Source organism: Cydia strobilella, chromosome Z, assembly GCF_947568885.1.
Source record: "Cydia strobilella chromosome Z, ilCydStro3.1, whole genome shotgun sequence".
Classification (NCBI taxonomy): Eukaryota; Metazoa; Arthropoda; class Insecta; order Lepidoptera; family Tortricidae; genus Cydia; species Cydia strobilella.
In genome coordinates this window covers 14,419,311-14,431,849 of record NC_086068.1, presented here as the reverse complement: position 1 = coordinate 14,431,849, position 12,539 = coordinate 14,419,311, and the positions used below count along the sequence as shown (strand labels likewise).

The 12,539-nt window shown below is 38.0% G+C and overlaps 1 protein-coding gene across 1 annotated transcript in view; it reads right to left on the bottom strand.

Moving 5' to 3' along the window:
- Positions 1 to 2,922: 2,922 nt before the first annotated feature.
- The window catches only part of LOC134754228 (procollagen-lysine,2-oxoglutarate 5-dioxygenase), a 33,018-nt gene continuing 23,401 nt past the window's right edge, over positions 2,923 to 12,539 (bottom strand). The window contains exons 10-13 of the mRNA XM_063690400.1: positions 10,579 to 10,683; positions 9,568 to 9,714; positions 8,815 to 8,929; positions 2,923 to 4,276 (exon numbers count right to left, since the gene is read on the bottom strand). Of these exons, the coding sequence (XP_063546470.1) occupies positions 4,107 to 4,276; positions 8,815 to 8,929; positions 9,568 to 9,714; positions 10,579 to 10,683 (537 nt within the window). The 3' untranslated portion in view covers positions 2,923 to 4,106. The remainder of the gene's footprint in view (positions 4,277 to 8,814; positions 8,930 to 9,567; positions 9,715 to 10,578; positions 10,684 to 12,539) is intronic.

Sequence of the window (12,539 nt, the reverse complement as noted above, 5' to 3'; positions counted from 1 at the left end):
TAACTAAAAGGAGGTAAAACCACCCGTTTCTAGTAGCATTTCGTTTCTGTAAGGGTCACAGTTCTAACCTAACCTAACCCAATGTTCTGATAGCATTTTGTTTCTGTAAGGGTCACAGTTCTAACCTAACCTAACCCACTTTTCTGATAGCAGTTCGGTTCTGTGAGGATCGCAGTTCAAAAAAAAGTCCAGGTCCAAGTATGGGTCTGGGTCCAAAACGAAGAGAATAAATCGCCAAACGTGAACTATGTGTGTCGTTGAAGAGTTCCATTCTGATCATCATCAGCATGTGTTAATGTACCTAATATTGTTGCCATACAATTTTTTTTTAATAAAATGTAAGGAATCGAATGGTAGGTACCATTATTTTTTTCCTATTTGGAAGTAAAAAAAAATTAAACGTATTTTTTATTCTCATTTTTTTAGGTTTCCAATTTATTGTTATAAATTGCTCATTTTCTATCTATTTAACTAAATTTAGTTATAAAATTCAACATGTGTCATCAACCCTATAGTGATAGTGACACCCTTGTCTTTGTAGTCAATCATCAAAATTCCCGGGCTTGCACAGGAGTGGCGCGACAGTATCTCGCCCGCGAGAATGACTACCCGTCCCTCTTTAATTAATACTGTTAGAAAAGGCCAGTAGTCGCGGGCGAGATACTGTCGCGCCCCTGCTGTTCTAGACCTACAGGTTCAGAAGGATAAACCCAGGTCTCATCCAGTTACAATCCGCTGCAAAAGCGGCGTGCTTTTTTCGTCATACTGTTCGAAAAAATCGAAAAGCTTCCTGGACGCGTCGATTTTTTTTCGATATGCTCGCAAAATTCTTCCGGATTGATTTGTCCAATCGGCGAAATTTGGTAAAGTAATGAGGTTATTAGGCTGATAATTGGTATATGTAGGCACTTTTAATGAGTTCATAAATAGAACTGTACCAGAAATTGTGCTAATCCCCACCCCTATTTCCACCATTCCGCGATCTTTTGGACCTCCCCTCAAGTCCCCTCGTACAGGTTATTGATTCACGAAATCTGGCACTAATGGAATAAAAGAAACTTTCATTGTATGAGTGACACCTGTATCGGTATTCAGTCGGAGCTACCATTTAATTGGTTGATGTGACACACAGATATTTTCATTCAGGCATTCATTCCATCCGTGCCAGCTCTTGTGAATCTACCTGTACCTACATTGTACCGTTACTTGCACCTTGGCAAGTGCAATTAATGACTAAGCAACTATATCTTAACGTTTAATTCATATGATCCCGTGATTAATTTTTAGGGTTCCGTATCGTAGGGTAAAAACGAAACCCTATTACTAAGACTCCGCTGTCCGTCTGTCTGTCACCAGGCTGTATCTCATGAACCGTGATAGCTAGAAAGTCACTACCCACTAGGCCAGACCGGTCGTCAAAATCGGTATTTAGTATCGTGATTTTATTGAAATACATACATATATCAACAAAATATATGTTTTTTTCTGCCAATATAATTTGTATGGCATTATAATTAGGCGTTTAGTTTACGTCCACTCCTTTGTCAGCGGTGCGTGAATAAAATAGTATTATGTACAGTCGTCATCAGGTATATCGGAGCGGCCAACGTGCTCACTGATATCTGAACACGCCTCTATTGTCAAGGTGCTAAAGTGCGTGTTAAGATATTTTTGGGCTTTTCGGCCGCTCCGATATATCTGATGGCGACTGTACAATAGATTCTGCACCGATTCAGATGAATCAATTTAGTATGAAGATAGATTGAGTCCCGAGGAAGGACATAATATAGTTTTTATCACCAAAATAATCATTATACGCGGTCAAAAGCTATAACCTAACTAAAATGTTTTATATATGACACTAGCGACCCGCCCCGGCTTCACACGGGATAACAAATTATACACCTTCGTCAAGAATTATTCTATCGATAGGTGAAAAAAAATTGAGAGCAGCATGAAAATCCGTTCAGTAGATTTTGAGTTTATCGCGAACATAAGTATAAACACACAAACAGACAGACGCGGAGGGGACTGTTTTATAAAGTGCAGTGATAAAAACTAAATACCTAAGATAGGCAATTGATTTTCAACTCAAAAATGCAGTGGTCGAAAACTAGCTCATACGTGGACGGAAACAAATTTTTTGTCGACGAAAACTAAAATGACACTATTTTTGTAAATATATTTTTTTAAACGTAAATATTATGGTCTGGTAGTTATGGTATTATGGTCTGGACCTTATAAAGACAAAATGTATGATTTGTATGAGCAATGAAAATACAACACATTTAAGTAAGAGCACGTTAAGATATTTTTTTCGCATTTTGAAGTTGCCAACTGCTATAATTGGACGAAAACTGACGCACCTACCCTATTCAAAACTATTCAAGACGTGATCATAAGTGAAATGTTAAATGAAACAAAAACCAAGCCAATGGAAATAATATTTGGGAAATTAAGAAAATATAAAACACGTCATTTTCATATCAAGTATAATATTATTAATAATTAAAAATACAAGGCCTTGAGTACGTACCACTGGCTATCTAGTATATGTATAGGAACTGGATATAAAGACAATGAATTCCATTAGAACCCAAATTACACGGCTACGGCTTATTAATACTGCATGTACTCTAAACAAGGCCCTAGTCCTAATAAATGCTTAAAGTAGGCAATTTCTTATTAATTAACTCACAGCATACTACTGCACAGTACATACATGTATTAGTTATGTGAACTAGAGAGACAAGACCACCGAACTGATAGGTCCTTATAGTGTATTGCTTGCTATTATTGAAAGTCATCTGAAATTGACTGCCGTTAATAAAATGATCGAATTGCACACTGCTACAATTTTTATAAAATACACGCTCTAGACTCACATATATCCGAAATACGTTTAAGTAAAACATAATAATGTAAAATCTTACAATTCTTATTAGTCAATTAGATCAATTGTTCAGTTTACAATAATTCTTTGGCTTAATTAATCATTACTGAAAAGTATAATTAAATTATTTTAGTAGATTATTAATTTCATCAGATATAAAATTATTGTTTTGCTATTTTTTTATTATTAATGACAGAACTATCGACACTATTTGTACCTACCCACTTGACAAAACTGCGTAGGTACCACAAAAGGCGATATCTGCACATTATTTACATAGACCCAGTAGGTATGTAATATGTACGACCCAGAACAAATTACAGTTAAATCAACATACTTTTTAGAATATCATGTACTTTTTTTTATTAATAAGAAACTCATGGATTTACATTTACACACCAGTACGGTTACCATCAGTTTGGCACTGACATAAACGCTAGCGTGAGCGTAACTTACTTTCTATGCATCTCGCTCGTACATACATGACATATTAGTGCGAACGAGATGTATAGAAAGTAAATTACGTAGACGTTAGAGTATATGTCAGTTTTGACACTGTCAGTGACTCATGGTACGGGTATAGGTCACAATTTTTTTTTAGTTAAACAAAGTATTCTGCCTTAAGTATAAACATGGCATGTGGGACAGATTTTCTTTTTGCCTTGTTAGTATTTATATTAGAGATGCAACGGATAGTTGTTTGGCCGGATACCGGATGTTCGGTCTGACCATCGGCCGAATATTCGGGCGGCGGAACTATATATACATTTCGGTTTTTCAAGTGCGCATTGTGCAGGTTTTGACCTGTTTAGTAGTGAACGTTCGCGCGGACTCGTTTCTAGGTTCAAAATGAGTGCGCGTGAAAGTGAGTCCAATGTTTATTTTTTTATACGTTTATGACCGTGACTGTTTCTTAAATCCAATTTGTTTACTCCGAAATCAAGCAGTTACTGTCCGGTATCCGACCGGATAGTAGGTCACTATCCGGTATCTGGCCGGATTGCAATATAAGGGCCGGATAGGCCGGATACCGGATAGTAACCGAATATATGGTGCATCTCTAATTTATATTTATATATAGTCTGTCAAGCGAATAAAACGGACAATTTAGAAACGAGCCGAGGTAATATTGGCCTCGGTCGGTAACAACACCCGTCAATTAATGGTCGAGTAGTGACAGTGACAGTGGGCAGGGCAGGGCAGGGCAGGATGTTCACGGGTCGACGAAGGAGATCATGATGTAGCGCGTGCCGGCCGTGACGCGCAGGCCCTCGTGGTAGTGCGTGAGGCGGCCCGGGTGCATCAGCAGCCAGCCTGGCCGCGTGTCGGTCACCGAACAGTTGTAGCGCAGGAAATGGCAGCCGCCGCCCTCGTAGTCCAGCTCTACAACCACACATTATAAACTTTACATACCTGTCACTTTTTAAGTTCATATCTGAGGAAATTTACCTATCTCGGTATTGTTTGAAATAGGTAAATCCTCCGTTAATTTTCTTAACTACTCCATGTGACATGCATGTCTTTTGAATAAGAATAATTGCTAACTATTTTGTAGGAGACACGAGTTCTACTCTCCATTATTCGAATAAACAATACAAAATACAAGTACACAGCTACAACTAATTTCACCCTCAATTTGACGTCTAAAATACTGTTCAGCCGGGCTATGATGCTTTGTCACCATTTCATTTATCATTGTATAAGTGAAAAGACGGCATATCTGATAAGTGATTTAATTCGGTATAAAGGATCGAGGATAACGTATAAGTGACAAATGATAGCGATGAGGTTTTGAAAAATGAATTTTAAGCTCGATGACTTAAGGTGTATTTTAAAGAATAGATTGTTAAATCACATTCTACCACTTATCCATGTATAAATGACATAGACAGTTATAAATTATCCATGGTTTGAGCTTTTGAAAAATCAATTCTAAACAAGTTTACTTAAAGTGTATTTTAATGAATATTTGGCTAAATGACATCCTATCACTTATCTATGTACATGTGATATTGATAGTTAAAAATTATCCATGGTGTAAGCTTTTGAAAAATAAACTCTAATTGAGTTTATTTAAGGCGTTTATTAAAGTAAAACTTTTATACCGTCGCCTCAAATTTAACCGTCTTTAGCATGTCGCATTACAGCAGTAGTAAAATTCTACTTTAATCATATAATATATATGTAAAAATGTTCTTTTAAAATGGAAATATGCAATGTAAGAATTTTGTGCTACGGTTTGAAATTGTGTTACGATTACGACCCTATCGAATTCATTGTTTACCGATGTCCCCGAAGGCGCCTGTAAAAAACTAGGCCTACCCATTGGAGTGCCGGCTTTCGCCTGCCGTAAGGCCCCTTTCGTTTCGACGCCCCGTCTGAGGCCTAGCGCTCCGGCTCCGACCAAGTCCCCGCTGCCGCCGCTAGTCGCGACGGTGCACCGTGCACCACACATCGAGAGAGTATCGACTCTGCAGTATCGTGCCAGACGTTAATTGTGAATTGTTTAGTTATACGTAATTATATACTGTGGTTTGTGTTTGTTATTTGATATAAGTTTCTCATTTACTATGTTACTATTTTATGGTGTTAGATGCAATGAGTTCTCTGTCTGAGTCGTCGTGCCCCTTACTGTCTTGACTCGTCGCGAGTGTTCACATCCCGAGGTCTTAAGTCGCATATTACTCGTAAACACAAAGATGTTCCCCACCTTATGCCTCCGCAACCCGCCGGCGAGGCCTCTGTTCGCTTTAATATCACACCACCAGCTCCAGCTTCACAAACACATAGCTGTAGCCTGGACCAACTTGTTTCATTAAGGGTCAGTGCGAGTTTTTCCCCACATTCCAAATGGAGCGAGGAGTATCGCCGCTAGTAACTGATGTAGTATCATTGATAATTGCATTACAATTAATGGATTGAACGAATGGTTCGCCCTCCTATCTTTTTCCTACAGAGCCCTACGAACGCCTGTATCAGAAGAAGCAGGATTTCTTACCGCCATGCCATTTTAAATGCGTCTATCTTTCTCAAACATGCATGAATTAGGTATTTTATTTAGTAACTAGCTTTTACATGTGACTCTGATCCTATTAGCACATGCTTTTAGGGGTAAAAGCTATCCTATATGTTCATCTTATGAATGATACTTTTTGTTCCGCCATGTAAACAGTAATCTTCATTTAAGAGTCCCGGGCAAGCTCGGCCGAATTTCACCTTCCCATACAAGCGGAGTTTCGTTCTCATTTTAAAACTAAGTGTTGGATTTTAATCAAACCTTGCATATTCGATAACATGAGGTATATCTAGGTCTGTAATTAGTTTATATAGCTCTCGTAAACGTAAACGAAATAGAGCAAAAACAAGTTTTCTATAAAAAACTTATATTCGCTGTATTTTTTTTACTATGGTATCTGAAGCTACATAAACTAATTACAGCCGGGCTAGCACATGTTTGGCGCGAGAGTATCTCGTCACGGCATAGAATACCCGACCCCCTTTAATTCATACAGAAAGACGGGTAGTCTATATATATATATATATCTATGCGAGATACTGTCGCGTCAATCATTAGGTAAGGGAAATTAGCTAAAATTACGGCATAATTAATGGAAGACTTTTTTAAATTGGGATATATCAACCCTCCCCCCTCTGCGTTTGTTTTATTTAAGTAAATAGTAAATATGTTCTTTAAAACGAAGTATTATTTATTATTAAACTCCTTCATTTGACGATTTTATGCCATTTTGAAAATACATCCTCGTCAAACATATTCAAAGTCAGCGAATATCCTTATTAACCACTTGTCTGTATGAAACGGACCCTTACCGAAATTCATACCTAAAGCACAACCCGAGGGTGAACCCACGATTTTCGACCACCACATACATATGAAAAGTAATAAGCGAAAGAGATAAAGAAAGTTGGATTTTGCTCTTTACGAATGGGAAACGTAAACATTTCAAAAGTTCCCTACGTGTGTCCAATGTATATGGTTCCGTGGTTACTTTTTAGGTTTCCGTACCCAAAGTGTAAAAACGGGACTCTATTACTAATAATCTACTGTCCGTCTGTCTGTCACCAGGCTGTATCTCATAAACCATGATGACAACACGTGCGCTTGTTTTTTAAGAAATTCAGCACCTGAATAGATATTCAGGTCAATTTGGTATAAATTCAGATATTCTTTGTCAAATAAACTGGTCGGAATGTCTATCCTACCTATTCATAAACTTTGTCTTAAACTGAAACTGAAAAGTCCAGACTCAAGGTTTGTCAGAGAGCAATGGAACGCAGCATGCTGGATGTTCGTAGAACCGACCAACCGAGCATATTACATATAAACACCGCACTGCGATCCAAAACCGGTATTGTGGATGTGGGCATGAAGGTCGCAAAGCTATGTGGGCTAAATGGGGCTGGGCAGGGCACGTTGGCCGAATTAACGAACTAGCCACATACTGGATCCCACAGGATGGACCTCGGAGCAGAGGAAGACCAAAATAGAGATGGCAGGACACTTATTTAGAAAAGAAGTGGGAGTGTGCATTGGACAATTTGGATAGGACTAAATAGCGGTGAGAGGGAAGGCCTTTGCCGAGCAGTGGAACACTCTTATATATGTATAGGCTAGTAAAAAAACACACACAAAATAGGTGACATAGACAATAAAACAATTGCGATTGGTCTAAATTAATTCCGTGACCATAAGTGCTGAATATCTGAAAAAAAGGCATAGAGCATGTCGGGCCATGCTCATTGTAGGGCTCCGTAGTTACCCGTCCGTCACAATAGGCTGCCTTGAATGGAGCCTATTAGTAAGTAACAATATAACATAACAGGCAAAAGGGACTAGGTGCATACCTTCGTAACGCTTTGTACATAGGTACGTCTTTTTACTAAGAAGGGAAGTTTTAGCGATAAGTCAAAAACGACTTTTCATTGAATGTCTTTCTACAGCTCTACATTCACGATATTTTTTTTTGTTTTGAACCCATGGTTCAAATGATACATAAGTCTAGATATTTAACTCCAAAAACTGGTATATTTCACAATTTATATTCCACAAGTCTTTTTCGCTGATCTTAGCAGAACAAACGAAAGATGTACTATCCTCACAAAAAGACCTTAAACCAAACTTCACGGTAGAATATGATGGAACTTGCATTAATTCTAACTTAAGATCACATCAATGTTCATATTCTGACAAATAAATACTTTTCATTTCATTTCATTTCAAATCCCCTTCTAGTATTCAAGTCCATGTGTTTCCACTTATCGTGCCCAGTGAGCACTACGATAAATTAATCAAAGGCTAGCCGTCAAAAATCGACTATATGTCTAATTATCCAACAATCGTAGCCATTTACCGGCTATTGCTGTCAAAGTGGACAAAAGTGTATAAAAATGTATAAATCTGGACAAGTGTCATATATATCATTTAACTTATCCACTTATCATCAAATTTTAAGGTGGAAATTTAGACAAATGACATATTATCCAACGACCATGTTATGCAGTATATCATTTACCGGCTATCGTTGTCAAAAGTGGATAAGACGTCAAAACTGGATAAAATGTCAGTTTTATCATCATTTATACAGCTATATCATTTATACAGTCGAGCATCATAGCCCGGCAGAATCATTAACAATATTGAGCGTCGAGGAGACAAACTCACAACCTTCTGTATTTTCTTCATGTGAATCATCATTCATTATTTTTTGCATCTGAATTTAGGAAGTTCAAGTTATCTCGATAAATCATCAAATATTAAAACTTATGACCAATGGCAACCTAGGGCGTGAGTTTTTACATTTGTTCGCATGAAATATGCGCGACATTTCATTTTAACTTAAAAGTGTGTGAGGTGGACGGTTACTGTGTTGTGTTGTGTTGTGTTGTGTTGGCGTGATACTAACTGGGCGTGTTGAGGGCCAGGTTGATGGTGAAGGTGGAGGAGTCGTGGTGCGGCCGCAGCGAGGGCTGCTCGTCGGGCCGGTAGCGGACCACGAAGTTCATCAACGACACCGGCGGCTGTCATATAACATACACCACTTATTAAATATGTCAAACAACAGAGAGATAATAGGTATACATATAGAAACCTTAATTAAGCTATTCTTTTTACAAGCTTTTATTTAACTTACCCTCTTAGTGTATAATTGTAAGTAACACTTAGTGTGGGTCAATTCTTGGAAGCTAAATTTTACCCACTTCCCGATTTCCAAATAAGCTGAAATTTTGCACACATATGTAAATCAGATGACAATGCAATATTATGATGTCATGGAGCTAATCTGATGATGGAGACAGGAGGTGGTCAACTGGTCATGATAACTGCGATAAAACAACGCAACCTAATTGTGTTTGGGGTTGTCAGAATTGTCTCGATGAATATTAGTTGCCTGTGGAAATAAAGGTACAGAAAGCGATAAAAGCTTGAACCAAAAAATTATTATTTGCCAATAACTTATTTGCTAAATAATTCGGGGTTATCAATTTTCTTGCGCATAACATATGTATGTATATTTATATCTGTTCCTTCAGTATACTGTGTAACTCGTTGCTCATCCACGACCACTTGACTTGCGCTATCTGGAAGCGTCGCGTCGGGACCGCCTGGAACACGCTATACTGACTTTTGTCTTGAACAGTCAATGAAGATCACTTACGTTGTGATAGTAACCGATGAAGACCATCTCCTGCAACGGACGCACGTACTCCTTCAGAATGTGCAGCCAGTGCTTGTCCAGGCCCACTTGCGTCATGTGGATGTCCCGCGTCGGGACTGCCTCGTATCCGCTCTCCAGACGTTTGTCCTGTCGAACAGTATTACATAGATTATTGTGAGATAAGCTCGAATAGGGGATGACATGACAGTAAAGGCATTGAGACGGGCAGACATTTTGCTTGGGCAGACAAATGTCAGCAACTATTAGGTACGTATAATAAGCAAGTTATAAGCAGGCTTCGGAGTTTTCATAGGACTGATATTAACATTTAAATTAAAGTCATACTCATTCTTATTTACTAATTTCGTCCTGAAATGCCTTTTTAAACATCCTAAGCATTCACTTCTACGTAATAAAATATTGTTAGTTTGCTATATTTTAACTTAATTATCTAGTGCAACATACTTTATTTATATATTGTTCAGTATCAGTTGTATCAGTTGATATCAAGATTAGTTTTTAACGAGATAATTATGGACTTATCAAAATTACAATTGACCAGAATATTTTTATCAGACAAGCTTTTCAAATAATATGACACAAAATCTCGCAGGGCTATAATATGGATGAGTATGACTATAATTTTAATGTTAATATCGACTCCATACTCTCCATAGCTCACTTTTTCTTACTGTGCTTTGAAAACTCCGAAGCCTAATACGAGTAAGTAACAAGCTTGTCAATTCGTGTCACATGAATGTTTTGACTTTGACAGATTACAGAGTACGCGTTAGAGCTAGACCAAGACAAGTCTGCATCAATTTTGATAGCACACGCAGTGCAAGTGTTATTTAAACGTCATAATTTCATACAAGGTTTGACGTTTAAAAAACACTTGCACTGCGTGTGCTATCAAAATCGTTGCACTTTTCTTGGTGTAACTCTAGCATATACTCTATAAAACCCCAACTTCTGGCACTGGCAGCAAATTTATACATCAAGTATGCTTACATTATTGGATCCATCGCTCCACTGGCCGAACGCCTCCATGACTTCAATCCACTCCTTGCAGAACCGCATGGACACCATTGGGAACCAGTATACATCGGGACATGGCTGGAAATAACAATAATTAATCTAAAACTTTCCTAACGTGTTGTGGCTAAATCGACTAATTAATAAAGTAACTGTAATGGCAATATTTAGGTACATTAGACAAATAGACATTCCGATATACCATGTTGACAATTTAAGTGTTACATTACCAGCTTAAATAACTAAACTTCAACATTAGGTGAAATAAAATTCTGTACTTTTGTTTTTACGTTATTTCGTTTTTCGGATCGGTACCAGGGATGTTTCGAATATTCGCATCCGCATCTGCAACCGCGGAACTTCCGCATTATTTTCAACACCCGCATCCGCATAAAATCGATGCGGAGCTTAATGCGGATGCGGATGTGGAACAGGTAGGTACAGGAAGCGGCGGCGAAATTGCTAGGTAATTTCGTCATTAGCCAATAGGAATCTCGTTTCGTTTTTGTGATTCGTCGATCGAGCACTTTAGCCTATGAGGGACAGCGACAAGAAGTTAAAAGTTTGTTTTATTTGGACTTTAGTATAGTAATGCGATAGTGGGGCACCTATATTCTTGTTCGAATACAAAGTTTCGTTTTTTCTTTGAATAAAAATTACTAGTGTAATTTTTGACGTTTTTTATGTGCCTTATCTCGACATCCGCATCCGCATCCGCGAATGTGAGCCTTTAAAAATCCGCATCCGCATCCGCGGATGTAAAAAAATCGGCATCCGCGACATCCCTGATCGGTACCTCTAACGTTCTTTCAACCAAAACTTTCAATATGGCATATCGTAAAGGTAAAGGGGAAAAACAGGACCCTATTACTAAGACTCCACTGTCCATCTGTCCGTCTGTCACCAAGCTGTATCTCATGAACCGTGATCGCTAGGCAGTTGAAATTTTCACAGATGATGTATTTCTGTTGCCGCTATAACAACAAATACGGAACTAAAAAGTACGCAACCCTCGGTGGGCGAGTCCGACTCGCACTTGTCCGGTTTTTAACTTAAGCGGACCTCTATCTCCGTACGAATGTCCCGGCATTACCAGAGCAGTTAATGTCTCTTGAAAACGTTGACGGTCTAGCCGGCCTAGCCAAGGTGACGATCGCTTGCGCCACGACAACCAAATGCTTTGTGTCTCTCTATCACTCTTGCGAGTGCGACAGTGACATGTGCGTTTCGTTCGCTACGAAGCGTAAACGATTGGCATGTTGGCTACGCGTCCAGTTCACAATGGCATACTATTTAAGCATTTGTCACAAGTCAAGATTTCGCTGCTGTCATTACACGTTTGACAAAAGTAATTGTATAGCCTGCTAAACGTTTTTATTGCCATAAATTAAACAGATATTGTAACTTGTATTACGTTACGACGCCCAAAATGTCTAGCAAGTTAACAATAGGTACCCAAATTTGTTCAGATTATAATTAAACGATTGGTTTCAAATTATTTCAACTCGAACTGGTATAATAGTATAGGTTAAAAAACTTGAGAGTGGTTTAAGATGTGGGGCGCTTCGCAGGAGCGCGCTAACTAATTGAATGATGATGCGAATCGCGACACAAACAGACTAAGTGGTTATCAACAACAAAAAAAAAAAAAATATATATATACAGCTGTGTGCAATATAATAGCAGTCAATATAACTTTAGATCAATAAATTCAATTATATTGGAATTTTATTTATGATTCTTCGGCATCACTTAACATTCATTCAAAATAAACTGTAAACTTTACTAAAATAATATTGAATAAAAAAAAACTATGTAAACACTTACTTCCTAGCATAAATTCATATAAAATTGGAAAACCCAATGAAAAATATACGATTGTGTATAATTATTTCAATTTAGTATCTTGCCCAGTACCTATTTTCAATCGAAGCTTT